Source organism: Mastigoproctus giganteus, chromosome 12 (assembly GCF_048544385.1).
Source record: "Mastigoproctus giganteus isolate SK-2022 chromosome 12, ASM4854438v1, whole genome shotgun sequence".
Classification (NCBI taxonomy): domain Eukaryota; kingdom Metazoa; phylum Arthropoda; class Arachnida; order Uropygi; family Thelyphonidae; genus Mastigoproctus; species Mastigoproctus giganteus.
This window is the reverse complement of record NC_143586.1, coordinates 102,307,835-102,326,746: the sequence shown is the minus strand read 5'-3', so window position 1 is coordinate 102,326,746 and position 18,912 is coordinate 102,307,835. Positions and strand designations below refer to the sequence as shown.

At 36.1% G+C, this 18,912-nt stretch overlaps 1 protein-coding gene across 1 annotated transcript in view; it reads left to right on the top strand.

Annotated features, from left to right (window-relative positions):
- LOC150077305 (cytosolic carboxypeptidase 2-like) overlaps positions 1 to 4,412 on the top strand; it is a 208,585-nt gene extending 204,173 nt beyond the window's left edge. The window contains 1 exon segment of the mRNA XM_090385851.1: positions 4,258 to 4,412. Coding sequence (XP_090241977.1) covers positions 4,258 to 4,412 — 155 coding nt within the window.
- The last annotated feature ends 14,500 nt before the right edge of the window (positions 4,413 to 18,912 follow it).

The following is an 18,912-nucleotide window of genomic DNA, read 5'->3' as shown; positions in this document are numbered from 1 at the left end:
AAAGCAAGAGTCGAATAAATGAAATGAAAGCTAGAAGAATGAATGAAAGTGTGTGTGTGAGAAAAAGAACACAAACCATAAATGCTACAGTTAAGTACACACTAACCCTAGTTTTAATTAGTATTTAAATTTACATTACACATATAATTTACATTACACATTGCATTCCCCCCTCCTGGTGTGTGAGAAAAAATGAATGAGTGTGAGTGAAAAAAAAAATTTATATATATATATAAATATATATGAGTATAAAACTTGGAAAAAAAAATAAAATTAATGCAAGTAGACTAGGAATGCAGATTATGAATAAAGTAAATGTGTCTCTCCCACCCCTTTGCCTGGTGGGTTCCCGCTGCCAGCTAACATATCCCACCCCCCAGAGCAAGATGGGCAGCTTGACCTTCTTACCGGATTCGATACTACATGGTCTGCTTTGTAGTTCGTTTTGTTAGGAGCATTAGCAACTAAGGCCATATTGCTCCAGGGATATGGAGCAATATTGCCATATTGCTCCAGGGATGTGGTCATTCCCTGACCTTTCCACATCATCCGTATTTGGTGGTCATGGGCTCGAACCCCGGTCTATCAAGAAGCGTGTGCTACGCACTGCTGCTCCTGCCCACCTGGCTACAGAGGCACCAACACTACATGGACATGACAACCATCACCAACAAAGACATACTGTGGCTTTGCTGCCAACATGGCATTTGACGATCTGAACTGGGTTGTGCATTGTTTTCCTTCAAACTAAACAGGCAATTACAAACAAACCAACACTCCCTGTTGGATATCAACGCCTCAAATTCTAACCCGGTTCCCTTTAAAACCCCATCCATTTTGTAAATAATTGTTCAATTTTCCCAAGTTTGGGAAACTGTAAGCCCCTGGCTTTATGGCCGTGAAGGGTAATAAAAGATTATCTCTCTCTCTCTCTCTCTCTATCCTCAGGCAGGGAGGGGGGTGGGAGACAGGGACCTTGTCTCCTCCCTCCCCTGCCTCCCCCCATACTTTGCCTGGTGGGGCTCATCTCCACTGACCTCTTTGGGGATGCCTACTCTATCATTCCTATTCTTCTATCTGTTTTCCCACCCAGTCTTCAGTCTAACCCCTCTCTCACTAAATCGACCAAGTTCACCCATTAATAATGCTGCCAAATTTTAATAAACGTCTAAATTCTACCCGCTTTCATGTAAATCTCTTTTGACCAAATTCTAGTGTAACCCCCCCCCCTTTTTTTTTTTTTTTTTGTTCTCAATAGGGGACAACTAACACTATTATCTTTCATCCAGCATATAGCGTCACATATAAATTTAATAACAGCAAAATTTTTCCCAACCTATTAGGGCTTTTAACACCTCTCTAGCATTCAACCCCAACCAGGAATTTCCAAACAGCAATCCCATTAAGCATTAATGTCAAACACGTGTTTTTTTTAGGTTCTAGCCACTGAAATCCCAGGAAACTAGGTGGCAGGAACTGCCAGAGCAACTTGTTGTGATACTGGACACACTCGGCTAGCTTCCACGTGGTAAGGTATGGGCAACATTGGGCCCCACTAGGGGCCTGCCGGCCAATAAGCAGGGCAAACAATGGGCATAACACATCACACTGCACAGACATGCTCCACACACTTTCAAGTCTCTGGCTTGACAGTGTAACGTCCTCGATACAGCGAACACACACCGAAATGGGAGAAATCCCAGGTGCCGTCTGACGCAAACATACCTTATCATATACTTTGATCTCAGGAAAGCTTTTAATACTGTTGCACATGGAAGATTACTGTACAAATTGAAGCAGTATGGCATTATGGATAAAATGCTGCTATGTATAAAAGGATGGTTGAGTGGGAGAAGACAGAGAGTGGTAATCAGTGGACACCGCGATTCATGGACTAATGTATTAGTGGAGTGCCCCAGGGTTCTGTGCTTGGCCCATTGTTGTTTTGTGTATTTATAAATTATATTAATGAAGGTATATCAGGCTTGATGTTGAAGTTTCCAGATAATACAAAGGTTGTAGGGTTCTTAATGACAGTAAAGACAGTATGCTACTGCAACAGGATCTAGAAAAGTTAGGCAGATGGGCTGAGAAGTGGCAACTAAAGTTTAACATTGACAAATGAAAATTGGGTTACTGCACATGGGTATCAGTAACCCAAGAGAAACATACCAACTGTGTGGTAGTATACTCAGGTAGGTGGAGAATGAAAAAGACCTGAGGGTAATTGTGCAGTCAGTTATGAAGTTCTCTGATCAGTACAGATGGGCTGCCAGAGCAGGTCAGTGATATATAGGAATTTTGCTAGCTAGCAGAGACAAGGTGATGATTATCCCCTTGTATAAGGCAATGGTCAGGCCACACCTTGAGTACTGCATACGGGTCTGGAGACCTCATTTTAGGAAGGATGTGGAGTTGCTAAAATGAGTACAGAGAAGGGCAACAAGATTGGTGAGAGGAACAAGGGGGTGGTCTTACCAAGAGAAGCTTAAGTTCTGCAAGGTGCAGTATCTGGAGACTAGGCACCTGCGAAATGATCTGTTCGGGAGGTGTAAGGCCTTGAATGGTTTGTGCAGGCTCAGTGTTGATGGGATACTTCTGCTTGCTCAGATTAAGAACCCACGGGACATAGATTCAAATTAAGGAAAGACAGTTGTAGAAAAGATGTGCAGAAATTTGCCATAAATTTAAGGCTGACTAGACAAATATTTGGAGTGACCGGATGGGTGAAAAGGAGAAGGTTTTTTTTTTTTTTTTTTGGCTGATGATATATAAACTTACTTTCTTCCATGATACGCCTCAACTAATGCTAATATGTTACTTTTGTGTAAAATTCGTAACATTGCCTCCCAAAAGGCTCAAGGGGTAATGAAACAAAAGATATTTACTGAATTTTTTAGAAAAGAAATTTAATTATGTTGTATTGTTTTCTTTTAAAAAATTTCTTTAATGCCATTAGAACAAAGTCGTATGTATATAATGTTTTCTGTTAAATATTTTATGAAGTTACTAGACCAATGTAAGGCAAAATATTAAAAATAGGTATATATGTAGATATCTGTACTATGATTTTTGATGACCCAGTAAAAAATAAATAATAATTAAAGTTTAATTAAATTTCATTAGGTTATGTTTTATGTAATAAAATAAACAAGTTAGATGACCCGGTCTATTTTATGTATAATATTTTTAATGTACATATTCTATTATCCCTCATGGTCTCAGTCCCTAGTGGATAATCGAAGTTCTACTGTATTGAGAAACTCTACATCTAGAGCATTCATTATATTGAGCTATTGCTTATTTATAGATGACATTTCTGAACCTGCATATTGAGATTCTCTTTATAAAGTCAAGTATAGAAATACGAGTAGAAAGAAGGAAAATTCTTACAAATTTGAAATGTGTATGCAAAAAATAAATTTAGTAGCATATAGTTGATGCTATATGGTTTTCAGACTGGGTTCTGTGAGATTTGTTGAGGGAGTGAAGGACTCTCATCCATAGCCTGCAGCCATGTAGCGGTAGATAACATAAATAAAAAAGATCCAAGACAAAGGTTTTTGAGATATATTGAAAATATTTTTTAATATTATCAATATATCTCAAATCAGCACATCCCCCCAATCCTAATGATTTTTGAAAATAAGCAAGAAATACTTTGAAAAATTTTCACTTTTCAATGCTGTTTTAACACTGTAATGAACACAGCTATGAATAATGTATTTTAGTATCAAAAACATATTTTTAGTCAATTTTTATAAATTAATGTATCATGTATCATTTGGTACACTTTATACATAGATGTGCCTGCTCATATAACTGAATTTAGTCACACAAGCAGATCTGCAGCATATCTGCTTGTGTACCATACAAAATTGTTTGCATCATGCCACAAAATCATCTGAACTTGTGCCCTTTGAACATCATTATCTATTTTAACCCATGCGTAATCACTTGTAACGTTACACATATAGCCATGTGGGATTTAACCCTTCTGAAGTCCGATGTCACATCTCGCGATGTCGTAAAATTTCTCATTCTGTCCAGTGTCACATCAAGCATGCCTTTCTCTTTTGCCAGTTATATTGCTTATTTTCCTACTCTTCTAGCATATTTATTGAACTGCTTTCTATTTATACTTCATATAAACAACAATTTTATGAAGTAATTGAATGCTTACATTCAATTGTTAACAACTGGTGGCTGTAGTTTTTCTTCATTTTTAGTGTTCACTGTGTATTTACTATCTGCCAGAAACAGAGTATTTAGTCATGGCTTCAACATCTCGTAAAGGTTTTTCTGATGAAGAAATTGAGAAATTGTTAGAACTCTCTGATTCAGAATTTGATTTACTTTTGTCCGATAGTGACGATGATGGTATTTTCGATCCTGATGGCATATCTTGTTGACAGTGATGAAGAAATCGATGATGACCTGTCAGTCAATGCTGGTGTGGAAAATTGGAGACCAAGAAAGGTAAATGATGTTTCATTCAAAAATTTTCCCTTTACTGTTTCAAATTGTGGATTTCTTTTGAGTAATTCAAGTATTCCAAAAACTGAACTTGAATATTTTCACCGATTGTTTGAAGAAATTTTGAATGAAACAAATAATTGTGCTAAAGAAACTCATTTTTTAATGAGCTATTTCCTGATTGTTCCATATGATCCAACTGGGTTTCGATTTCAATAAATAAACAAAAGACTTTTTTATGCTGTGATTATTAACATGAGACTAAATAAAAAAACTTCTATAAAGGAAGAAAATGGATGAAAAGGAAAACAGTTTGATATTGTTGAAACATTCTCCAGAAAACCAGAATCATTCTGGTGAATGGTTCCAGAAATACCACATGGTAAAATCATATAAATAATAAATATTTAAAATGTCTAAAACATTTTTATAATGTTTTATCAATTAGTTTTATATAATAACCCATGTAAACTCGAAAATAAATCATTTTTGAAGAGCTCATATTCAGTATTCATTTTTTTTCATTTTCAAGCGGGCCCAAAACGGGAGGAGAGCAGAAATAATGCTGGACTGCAAAGTGTTAACAGATTTCAATTTTAAAAACTCTGTAGTCTGCCATTTATGAAAATTTCTTATTTATGCCTTCTCATCAGTAATTAATGCATTTCATTTTGATTTCATGCCAGTTTTTGGAAATTTATAAGTCAGCTGCCATTAGACCTTTTCCTTACAATTTGCTAACTGATCAACAAACAATTTGTTAAATAGAGTGCACTTTTTCTTTTGTCCTCAATATAAGGTGGACACAAAATTTTTGTCAGTCTATAACAGAACTGCATACAGATAATTCTCCTTGAAATATTTTTAGTGGAATAAGTACATATCAAAGAAAGCTGTCATAATAAAATGAATTTCTTAATCAATTTTCTAATAATCTAACAATTTTTTAATCATTGCACTTTTTTTTGCCTTTAGAATGCACAGTCACCAAATACGTAGGATGCGGAAAGGTCAGGGAATGACCACCGCATATCCCCGGAGCAATATGGCCTTAGTTGCTAATGCTCCTAAAAACCAAATAACAAACAAACAAACAAACAGAATGCACAGTAAAGCAGATGAAAAGTATGTTATTCAGAGCATCTTCCCAAATATTTATTTGGAAAGATGCTCTGAATATAAAAACCAATTCCATTATGAGTAGCTGTTGTTGTTGTTTGGTTGTTAGGAGCATTAGCAACTAAGACCATATTGCTCCGGGGATATGCAGTGGTCATTCCCTGACCTTTCTGCATCCTCCTTATTTGGTGGTCACGGGCTCGAACCCCGGTCTGATCAAGAAGCGTGTGTTATGCACTGCTGCTCCTGCCCACCTGGCTATGGAGGCACCCCATTATGAGTAGCATGCTTGTTACTTTTGTGCAGAGTGTTGGATGAATGAGAAGTTTTTTGTTTGATAGAGCTTTGACAATTTACATTGCAGCTGCTAATACATGACAATATTCATTGAAATTTTGTCACCAGATCAAATATGCACCCAAGAGAATTTCTGTAATGATATCTTTTTGAAAAAAAATATTTGTTGCGAGCAGTGCACACCTTTTATAATCCTTTGTGTGCAGCTTAAAGGTCCTGAAGTTTTCTCTTGATAGCAGTTTTTTGATGGTATACAAGGAGTGCCATAATATTAGTGTGTATAATATTCATCAAATTTTTTTCATCAAGAGTTAACTAAATGACCTTTTTAATGTCATGGGAAACTTTCCTGAGAAATTGGCATTCTTAGTCAATTAGCTGACAATTTAACTCCATGGTGTTTGTCTCTTTTCAGCTCTCATTGGGCGGCGCCTCCGTGGCCAGGTGGGAAGGAGCAGCAGTGCGTAGTACACGCTTCTTGATTAGACCGGGGTTCGAGCCCGTCACCACCAAATACGGAGGATGCGGAAAGGTCAAGGGAATGACCACCGCATGCATATTCCCGGAGCAATATGGCCTTAGTTGCTAATGCTCCTAAAAACCAAACAACAAACAAACGGCTCTCATTGGTTTCAACTAATGATTATGTATTCCTTGGATAACATTATGAACATGTGATGTGCTTCAAACTTTTTTACTGTTCATCTGCTACTCACATTTCCTTATAATAAAAATCAGTGATTAACATTTTGGTCACTTTGTTGTTTTCTTCAACATCCATTTCTAAATTACATTTTTTGTTGAAAATTTATGCAAACCAACCTTAATACAATAATACTGTCAGGTGTAGTTACATTACAGAAATTTACCATAGCACTAAACAGTAACAAAATATCATGCACTTCTGTCTTGGGACTGCTCAGACACAACTTTAGTATTAGCATTAGTTGAGGCCTATGATACAAGAATGTAAGCTTTTACAGCATCAGCCAAAAAAAAAAAAAAAAAAACCTTCCCATTTCACCCATCCAGTCATTACAAATGTTTCTCCAGTTCAGTCTTAAATTTATTTAAGCTATCAACTTCCACAACAACAGATGCAAATCTGTTCCAGCAATCAACTACCCACTGACTAAAGGCAAACTTCCACACATCTATTCTTCAACTGTCTTTCCTCAGTTTGAATCTATGCTCCCTCCGGTTCGTAACCTAAGCAAGCAGAAGAATCCCATTGGCATTAAGCCTGCTTAAACCATTCAAGGCCTTATACACCTCAATCAGATCACCTCGCAGGTGCCTAGTCTCCAGACCCTGCAACTTGCAGACCCTGCCTTTCTTGGTAAGAGCACTCCTTTGTTCCTCTCACTAATCTTGTTGCCCTTCTTTGTACTCATTCTAGCAATTCTTCATCCTTCCTAATATGAGGCCTCCAGACCTGGACCTGTATGCAGTACTCAAGGTGTGGCCCATGTCATTGCCTTATATAAAGGGATAATCACCTCCTTGTGTCTGCTAGCAAAATTCCTATATATCATTGACAAGACTCCATGACCTGCTCTGTCCGCCCGTCTGCACTACTCAGAGAACTTCATATCTGACTGCACAATTACCTCCAGGGCTTTTTCATTCTCCACTACCCTGACTGTAATACCACACATTTGGTACATTACTCAGCAGTTACTGCTACCCATATAGAGTACTTTGCATTTGTCAATGTTAAACTTCAGTTGTCACCTCTCAGCCCATCTGCCAAACTTTTCTAAATCCTGTTGCAGTAGCATAATATGATTACAATGATTAACAACACTGCAAACCTTTGTATCATCTGCAAACTTCTACATTAAGCCTAATATATCTTCATTGATAAATACACAAAACAACAATGGGCCCAGCAGTGAACGGTGGGGGGTCCACTAATAACATTAGTCCATGAAGAGCAGTGTCCATTGATTACCACTCTGTCATCTCCCACTCAACCATCACTTTATCCCTTGTAGCAACTTGCCCTTAATGCTATACTGCTCCTATTTGTACAGCAGTCTTCCATGTGCAACAGTATCAAAAGCATTCCTGAGATCCAAGTGTATCAAAATTATTTTTGATTCCAGTTTCTTTGTAACCACATCATAGTATCCAATCAAATTGGTCAGACAAGACTTCCCTTTAACCAACCTATGCTGTGTCTGAACTATTACTGCAGTCTTATCTAGATGATCCTGCAATGCCTCTTTAACCAGTGACTCCATTATTTTCCCTGGAACGGAAGTTAAACTAAAAGGTCTAATTATTTGTCACCCTTTGAACCCCCTTTGTGAATTGGGGATAGATTTTACATCTCCAGCCCATGAGGGCCTCCCCTGACTGGAGATGTGCAAATGTATCCCCAATTTTTGTGCATCCTACTCTTATTTAATTATGTTAGGTTATCTAAAATGTCTGATGCATTATGATTGCTAAGCAGCAAACAAAATTCTTCGGACATGGCAAAGTTTTCCTTAACTTCTAAAGGATTGTTTAGTTGATTGATGCCTGAAAACTTGTTTACATGCACTGAAGAAAGCGGGGCACATTATTTTGAAATAAAATTTTTAATTTGTTTTTGTTTACTACTATAGTCAGTTTCCATAATGTAACCACACCCAATAATGTTGTAAACCTAACCCAACTTAACTGTTGTATACAGTTAGATTTCCCACAATTGAGAAATGGATGCTGAGAAAGTAGCAGAATTTAGAGGCAGCTATACTTGATTATTGTGCAAAACATTATGCTTGCTTTGTAGGAGAATGCAAATTAAACTTTAATTTCTTTTCATTTCATACTTCAGCCAATTTCTATAATCTGACTGTACACAAAAATGTTATTATATTAAGATTAGGATACTAAAATTTTCATATGGGCTTGGCACACCCAGGGTCCTAAGCTGGATATCATCATTCTTCTCTTCTTGATGATTCCCTTTGACTTTTGACTCTCTCTCTCTCTCTCTCTTAGGGTAATTTGGGAATTTTTTTTTTTTGGATGGTGCAACATAAGCCTCAGGCTCCTTGCACCATGTAGCTAAGAAGAATCCCACAATTCAGAATTCATGCTGAATTTCTGGATTGTGGCAAACAAAGTAACAAAAGTGAAAATTGCACGTTTAAAGTTTTATCTCCCACTCTGTGAAACATTATAAATGCAGTGCATTGCCTTTTTTAAAAATAAAAATTATAAATAATTTCTCCAACCAATATTAAATTATTTTGGGGGTGGCTAGTGGGAGCCGGTCTTGTTCAAAGCCCCTAAGTCAACTTTTTTTATTTATTGATTTGAAATTATTGTTTTTGTATAACTTTTGATTTAAATTTATTAGTATAGTATTTTTTGTGGTTTTCTGATTAATTTGATTCATTTATCCATTACTTGGCCTTGTAATTTCATAGAAAACCACAGTTGATTCTGCTGAAATTGTATTAACAGTAGCAATCGAATCTGCCGCCATTGTTTTTCGTATCGGTATAGCAGATACTGGAAGTTTCTATATAACTTGTAGTAGTGTAATCGGTGTCAGCAGAGGTTTATAAACTATAAATTATAGCACTGCTTATGTGTTTTAATAATTTAACTTGTCATGTAGACGTAACAATAATAATATTAGTAGAGCTTTTAGAATCGGTGATTTGGCATAGATAGCTGGTATGAGAGTTTGAACCACACGAGTGGCAATAGATAGTTAAATTTATTTTCTATTATAAATAGTTCGGTTTTACAAACATAATGTTAGCAAACTGGAGGGCCTTCGAAGGTTGAGCCAAACTTGACCTTTGAAAGCCCGCCAGGTTAAAATCCGAGGATGCAATTACCTCTTGTGACCCAAACCCGAGTCCTAGAGGTCATCATTGACTATAGACTTACTTTCCTCCCTCATCTTCAGAATCTCAATATAAAAGTAAGAAACTTCTCAGCCTCAATAGTCAGGATCTCCAGGAGTGACTGGGGGCTCTCCAAGCACATAATACTCCTTTACTACAAGGCGGTGTTCCTCCCCATAGTCACATTTGCTGCAGGGGCATGGTTTCACCAGGCAATTAAGTGTAAAATTAAAGAGAAGCTGAACTCTGTCCAATGGGGACTTCTTCTGGTCACCCATTGGATCCACAGAACAGTCTCCACAGCAGCAACACAAGTCATTGCAGAGGTTCTTCCACTGGACCTCTTTGTAGTTTATAGGGGACTATGCTATAGAATATGGAAGAGGATTCCTGCAGCAATCCTAGGCATCCACCTTAACTTAGACACGGATGTGAAAAGAGAGAAGCTACACTTCTATAATGAGCTAGTTCATATATGGTAGACAATATGGGACCCAACCAACAAGGGACTAGTCGTGAAAAACTTCATATTGGATGTTACCTTTGCCATGGTAAAATCCGTTAGGAAGTGGTTTACTCTCATGATGGAAACTTCCTATCTAATCACAGGACATGGGGGACCTCAATGAGAAATTGTTTCAATTTAGGCTTGCAGAGTCAGACCTTTGTTTCTGTGGAGCGAAGGAGAACTGGTCCCACATACTCGTCGACTGTGCAATATACAATGAATCCAGAGAAAAGCTGAGGAATAATGTCCAGGGATTCTCCCCAACTGCAGTGGAACATCTAATTCAAACACCAAGTAATCTTGCAGCACTCCAGGCCTTTGCAAAAGAAGTTTTTGCTCGAAGGAAGAGACTTATTCTGGGGGTGAACCTGGTTCTGCCCCGGATCAATCAAGTCTGAAGATAAAATTGGACAAGATTCATTTTACCAAGAAGACCTGGACAATACTTAGAATTTAAAAGTCTGTTTTTGATGTTAGTGTTCTTGATAGCCACAATTGTTTAAGATATGGATGAGTTGTTAGTGTAAATTTTATGTGGTGTTTTTTTTTTAAATTAATTTATATATTTTATGTTTTTACAATGTTTTATTTGTTTATTTTATGAAATATGTAAGGTACTCAGTGAAGAGTTGTTAGGCTGATTTGAACTTATGTTCTGGGTGCCACCTTTATTTTTTAAAATTTATTTTTTAAAATGTAACATTATAACTTAGTACATATAACTTAAACTTGATAGGAGGCACAAAATTAATATAACAATTCAGAAGGAGATAAAACTCGATCCCGAAATATATATATATATATAGTGTTATTACTGCATTGGGATAGAAGTTTAGTGTAATATTTTTAATTGTATTAAATTTAGATTTGAATTGTATTAAAATTGAATCAAAATCATGCCTCAGACCAGACCAACAAAGCAAAAAGCTCAATGTAGTGGGAGTGCTGTGGCTCAGGGGAGAACTGAGGGGGGGGGTTGTCCTCTGAATCACAGCCTTTTGAAATGTACTGCTTGTTTGATGTTTGTGGAACAATCAGGAACAAGATGTGATATTGCCAAGGGAATGTCTTTGTGTATGCTCGATGTAAGCAGTGTGAGGAAATGAGGCACCAACTCAGTGTTGTTATGGGCCTTTATGAGAGCTTGAAAAACAGGGTAGATGCCCTTGAAGGACTTAAATTGAGGGCCCCATCAAGCTCTCAGCTGCCCACATCAACACCAACACCAGAGCTTCACTTTAACATCAGCCAACACAGCAGTAATCCCCAAGGCAGAATGTGCTGGTCCCACAGGAACTAGTTGTTGTCAGTGACTCTATTGGGGAAATGGGGAATATATTGTGCAAAAAAGGATAGGTGGAACAGGACCAGGATATGTCTGTCAGAGGCAAAAGTTGTAGGGATATCTTTCCCAGATTAATTGCTTGAGGGGTCATAAATTCAAATTGAGGAAAGACGATTGTAGAATAGATGTGCAGAAATTTGCTTTTAGCCAGCATATGGTTGATTGCTGGAACAAACTTCTATCTGTCATTGTAGAAGTTGATGGCTTAAATAAATTCAAGGCAGAACTAGACAAACATTTGGAGCGAATGGATGGGTGAAATGGGAAGAGTTTTTTTTTTTTTTGTTTAGCTGATGCTAATGTGAGAAACCCACAAAATTGCTTAGAAAATTGCTGGCGGTCTGCTGCCGAAGACTGCTGTCTACATGCATAAATTATACTGATAACTTGTAACGTAACATTGGCCTTCAATCATGAGTACTTGGAAACCAGTGAGAACTAAAGGGTGCAGATGTCATATAATTGGATTGTCAACTGACTGGCCAATCATGCTAATTTCTCAGGAAAATTTTCCATGGAGTCAGAAAGGTGATGTAGTTTACTCTTGCTGCTTTGTTAGTAGATCAAAGCAATCCAAGTAGGTGCTATAACAATATGCCTTTCAAAAACAATCTATTTTGAGGAACAGGCACTTCTGTGATAGATTTATATTTCATTGGAGAGTTTGCATTTATCACCTTTGAATAAGTGAAATCTCCAATAAAATATAAATCTGTCATTGCATGCAACTTTAAAAAAAAATAATAATAATAACTGGAAAAGAGGAAACATATGATGAGCAAACTATGTTTAAAACTTTTAAAACTTAGTAAGATCTCAAATTACAGTGTGGAAATTCTGAATATTTCTCACCAAATTTTTTTTTCTTCCATCACTGCATTTCCCTAGTCTATGACATTAAAACATTATACTCATAATTGCAGTAGTTTTTTTTTTTAACTTTATTTCTTAATCTAAGTGCAGCTGTACATCCCAATTTTCACATAAATTCTTCTTCTTTTTTAAACTTATAGTCAGTATTATAACTACTTCGAAAATAAATTATGTTTATAGCTATGGTGGTTGTTTTTAAAGAACCTAAAAAAATGACGTTTTAATAACTATGTAATAACAATAATTTTCAGACTTCTGATCACTTTCCTAAAACAATAACTTTCAAATAAAATGAGCATCATGTAAACTGACTGTCTTCTCTAGAAATTCTGAAAATTTCATTTACTAGTAGTGCTGAAGGTGTTCCACTGACTCAAGAATCCTGATAGCCACAAAAAAAATTAAATATTTGTATGGGTATCAGATTTCTCCAATGCTGCCTTCTTGCAGGAAGTGATGCGTTGCTGCTGAAACGGTAAGCCTAACTGCCTGAAATGGTAAATGATGTAAGAAAGCAAGCTTATAATACATCATTGGCAAAAAAAAAAAAAAAAAAACACACCACTTCCCACATTACCTGTCCAATCCTTCTTAATAATCTGTCTAGTTCTTCCATAAATTTATTCAAACTACCTGCTGGCTGAAAGAAAATTTCCGTGTGTCTATCCTGGAACCATCCTTCCTCAGTTTAAATTTACCCCCCCCCCCCCCCCGCCCCCCATCATGTGCATTGTCTGAGCAAGAGTAAGGATGTCATTGGCATTTAGCACATTCAGTTCATTCAAAGCCCTAAATACCTCATTCAGATCCCTTTGCAGGCACCTGGTTTCCAAATGCCTTTCTTGTGTGGTTATCACCCCCCCCCTCACTAATCTCATTACTCTTTTCTCCACCTTTTCTCGCAGATCCACATTCTTCTAAAACTGAGGCTCTCAGACCCATATACTCAGTATGTGATGTAATCATTGTCCTTATCCTTGCTGAAATTCCTGTATATCATCGACAAAACCCCATGAGCTTCTAGGCAGCTTGTCTGCATTGTCTGAGAATTTCATGTCTGACTGAACAATTACTCTTTTTCATTTTGCTGCCTTGGGTGCGCTACCACACAGGTGATATTTTTCTGGCATTACTGTTACCTCATATGCAGTATCTTGCAATTCTCAAAGTTAAACTTCAATTGTTACTCCTTAGACCATCTCTCCAATTTTTCTAGGTCTTGTTGTGATAGTAGTAGTAGTAGTATGCTTTGATACCTGCCATTAACCACTCTACCAACCTTTGTATCATGTGCAAACTCAGACATAGCCTGATATGCCTTCATTTGTATAATTAATAAATATTGAAAACAACAATATGCCTAGCACCGAATCTTTGGAGACACCGTTAATAATATTAGTCCAAGAAGAGCATTGCCCATTGATAACCACTCACTGTCTTCTCCACTCAACTCCCTTTTGATAGCCTACCTCAAAGATTTCTACACCAATCAGACAGATAGTCTTGTTTCTTTTGATATTGATAACTTGTTTGTTAATATCTTTCCCTGAAGCCAAAATATGCCTTAACCATAATTCAACTGATTCTGACAGAACACCACAACAAATCACTTTCCATGGTATTGCAGATTAGAAACATATATTTTATACAATTGGTGGGTTTTTTTTGGTTGACAATATAATCACAAAAATGTCACACCATACCACTGAATAATAAGATTCAAATTTTTGTAATGTTTTTTTGCAAAAAAATGGCTATTAAAGAATGCATTGTTAAAAAAGGTCAGTTAGGTTAAAAGATAAATAAATTGACACTGTTAATGTGCATTTATATTAATGAACATGTGATATACATTTAATATCAAGTTACAATGAATTATTAATTTGTAGAAAGCTCAATCCCCTCCACCCCAATCATTTTATGACTGGTCTTAGTAGTGAAATTGCAAATTCTGTTCCCCTCCTTGCTAGATTTGTGAATGGGTTTCTTGTGTGCATTGAAAACCATATATTACTAGTTGGTGCTCACACACACACACACACACACACACACACACACACACACACACACACACACACACACACACACACACACACACACACACACACACACACACACACACACAGTGGCAGTTTTGTTGGCAGTATGATAGTTTCATCACTGGTCTTAGGCTAGTATACACCTTCCCAATGTTAGCAAGTACCAATTTGGAAATATATTCTTATAATATAAACAGCATTACGATAACATTGCAGTTTATCACAATAGCACAGTATACAAAAGCTATCACTGTATCTTTTTTAAATTTTGCTAGTATTACTATCAATATTATGCTTGATGCTTGTGATACATTTCATAGAGTGCTGGTGGAAAAAAACTTTCTAAAACATTTCACAGAGGTGTAAGAAGATCTAAAGACTTGGTCTCATTTGATGAAACAAAGGTAGAGGTAAGTGTTATGTTAAACAGAACATTTTTGTGTGATGGCAATATTATTCACCCAACACCTCTGTTTCATGCACAACTGAACTTAAAGTTTATTCATTAAATTGCTTTTTTCTCTTAATATTAAATACAAGTGTAATTATTTGTAATAGCCTGATACTGAAGCTAATCTTTCCTTTTTGGTTATTTTTTATATTGGTAATCTCGCAATTTGAAAACATTAAATATTTTTGAAAAATTAAAAATCATAAAAGAATTTTTTAAGAAAATATAAAATGTTACTTTTTTGGTGACATCTCAGACTAAACCGTGTTGAAACAATGCCTACAGGTGCTTTTAAAATTAGGAAACATTTGAATTTTTATTTTTATTTTTTTATTTTTCTTTGGAAACATTAATTGTGTTTCAAAAAACTAATAGAAATTAAAAGGTAGTCATAATGTGTTTAAAATATATTTGCCATCAGTTGAATTCGTTCACATGAAATGATAGAATTTCAATTTTTAACAAGAAAAAAAATGTAATGATCCCATCTTATTTATATGTTGAATATGATTTAAAGAAATATAATCAGCATTGTTTCCATTATACAATATGTTTAGCAGAATGGTAGCCAAACTTCAAGAGGTTATAAATTAAATGTTTTTGAGTTGAAAATATTGTATGAGATGTATCCCATTCTCAAGCTATACAGAACTAGTTATGAGCATTTAAAATCACACACACACACACACACACACACACACACACACACACACACACACACACACACACACACACACACACACACACATAGTTGTTGTTGAAAATGAATAAATGAAAATAAAATCACAGGAATTCAGTAAAAATCAGAAAAGGAAGAACTACTACTACTACTTTTGAAAATATTTGAAAGGCAACAAAGTTTGTTTGAAAACATGTAGTGCAAGGCTCTACATGACTGCCTGCCCTCAAAACAACAATTTTTTTTTTGAGACAAATTAAAAAACACATTTATTGTGTTTTAAATTACATGTGCACCTTTCTTCCTGTTATGGAGTATTCATCCTGTACTCCCAGTACTCATCCTGTCATAGTCAACTTACAGTCCACCATTTACTGGTCCCCCATATTCAACCATCTGTTCAAACACTTTTTCAGTCACTCTCCAGATTGAATATCACACAAGATTTATCTCATTTCCTAGGAAATTATACAAATGTAGAAGAACCTTCACTCTAACTGAAATGTATTGGCCTATACGAAAGCATATAACTTCACATCTATAATGATATGCTCCTTGGAAACTATAAACAGACACAATTTGGCCTCAGTATCCTTGTGTCATTACACCCAATACTAAGAATAACATATACACTTAACACTCAGTTAATGTACACAATGCATTCTTAGAAAACTATATGTTAACCAAATAGGCATGTTAACTAAACATTAAATTTCCAACTCACATCACTTGCTGAGATACATTCCTGAAGATTTGGAAATGATTCTATTTATTTATTTTTTAAATTAAATATGAATAACAAACTTAGCTATGCCAATCATGCAAACTATAATGCATTTGTGAAATGTAATGGAATAAAACACACACACACACACACACACACACACACACACACACACACACACACACACACACACACACACACACACACACACAGTTTTAGAATTGAATAGAACAAATATTGGAGCATGTTCTACAGCTAAAAATAAGGAAAAAAATATGAACAGTACAAAACATACATACTGCAATAATTAACACTGACATGAATAGTAGATGAATGAATCATACCAGTTACTCAGTTCTGAGTAACCATTGTCAGTGGTTACTCAGAACTTGAATTTCAGGTTCCATGATGTTTACAAAATGGCATATTTTGTTGAACTGATATTATGGGAGATACTAAAATCTGTTTACTTTGGCCACATTAACTGATGTGATTTTAATTTATGGTGACATTCATAAGAATTCCATAGCTGTGAAACTATGAACAGACAATTTGGCCTCAGTATCCATATGTTTTCAGATATGCCAAAAAATTGCCAACTCAATGAGTATGAAATTGCAAAACATTTGCTGCTGTGAGACACACCTAGAAGAAAAGGAATGCTGAAACCATTTCAAATGAAGACTGGTAGGGGGGGAGAGAGAGAGAGAGAGAGAAAGAGAGAGAGAGAGAGAGAGAGAGAGAGAGAGAGAGAGAGAGAGAGAGAGATTTTGATGAACTGCAAATATTGAAGAGCAAATACCATGTGCTTTTGAAGTATCTCCTACCACAAGTATCAGCATGTTGTTAAGTTGTGTAAATGTTTCATCTGCAAGCATGTGAAGAACATTACATGAACAGAAGTTGTATCCATTTTACAGTACACCTGCACAATAATTGCACAGGAATTGTTGCCACAAAATAAGAATAAACACAGAAGCATTTGTCAGTGTCTCATATTGCAATGTACATATGTTCCTTAATTTCTCAGCTACATTCTGCTTACAAATGAATCATATTTTACAAGAGATGAAATTTTCAGCTCTCGAAACACTTATGCCCAGGTTGAAGTAAACCCATATATGATTGCCAGTACTCATTATGAGTATATCTTTTCTTTTAATATTTAATATTTGGTTTAACATTCTTGGGGAGGACAATCTTATCAGTCCTGATTTTTTTCCAGCAAGGCTTTAAGGAATGGCATATCTATATTTTCTGCCAAACATGTGGAAAATATTGGAAGATAACCCCTTGAAAATTAGCAGAGGATGTTGTTTATGCATGATAGTGCATCATCGCACTTTTCCTGTGATATTTCTGAATTTTTTTTTTAAATATATCAAGTACAGTAACTGATGAATTGGTAAGATTGGCCCTGTACAATAGCCATCACAATAACCTGATTTCACACCCTTAAGATTACTTTGTGTTGGGTCACATACAACAGAATCGTGAAATGATAAGACATGCCAGAGAATTGTAAATTTGTCACACTGAATGCTAACCTGAACAAAATGGAAGTCACTTTGAACAGCAGTTTTAGATGTTTTCCTTTTTATTTGAGTTTCTTTTATGTTCTACAGTTTAATAATCTTATCTTGTCTTATCTTCTCTCATGGATTAGGCGATCCGCCTGTTCCGATCTTGAAGAGGTCTGCCCATCTTTTCTTTGGTCTTTCTCTGTCTCTTTTTCCTTTTGCTCTATATGTGTTTAATAATAATAATAATAATTAATAGTTTAATAATAATAATAATTAATAGTTTAATAATAATAATAATAATTAATAGTTTAATAATAATAATAATAAGGAAGGACAAGGCTATCTACTGCAACCAACTGGAAGTGCTTCCTGCACAACTGCACAAGTGACCTCTCAGGAGGAAGGAAGAGCCAATGCATGAAGTGGAGCAGCAAACAGACTACAAAGTAACCAGGCTAGAGGCTAGCATGACATTGTGCAGGGTGAAACACACCAAGTGGTTAGAACAGTTTGCAAATGTTCAGGTCACCTACAGTGAATAGGAGACCAGAGAGCTGGACCATCATCACAAAGACACCCATAACTCCTGCAATCTGGAAAAAAAATCAAGCAGGATGTAAGCGACCAACTACAAAAAAACAAAGAATATGGACATAACTGAACCAGAACTAGAGGAGGAACAGAAAGTACAAAAAGTACAATCTGGAGCAGATGAGGTCATGATATTCAGAATAGAAAAAAAAGTGGAAGAAGGCCCTACAAGTATTCAAGGGAATGGACCCCACAAAGACCTATACCATACTGAAGCAGAGACCCAACAGAATCTTGTGGCAAGTCAGACTATCTCAGTCAGTAAATAATACTGGATTACCTGAACAAAAACAAAGTAACATTAGATGCCATCCACACAGTCATTAACTTGCCACTGTAACAGCCACCAGGATTAATGGAAGAGAAACCAGAGACCAACAGAAAACAAAATACAAAAACAAGGAACCACCAGCCTGGGAAAGAAGGCTACAGC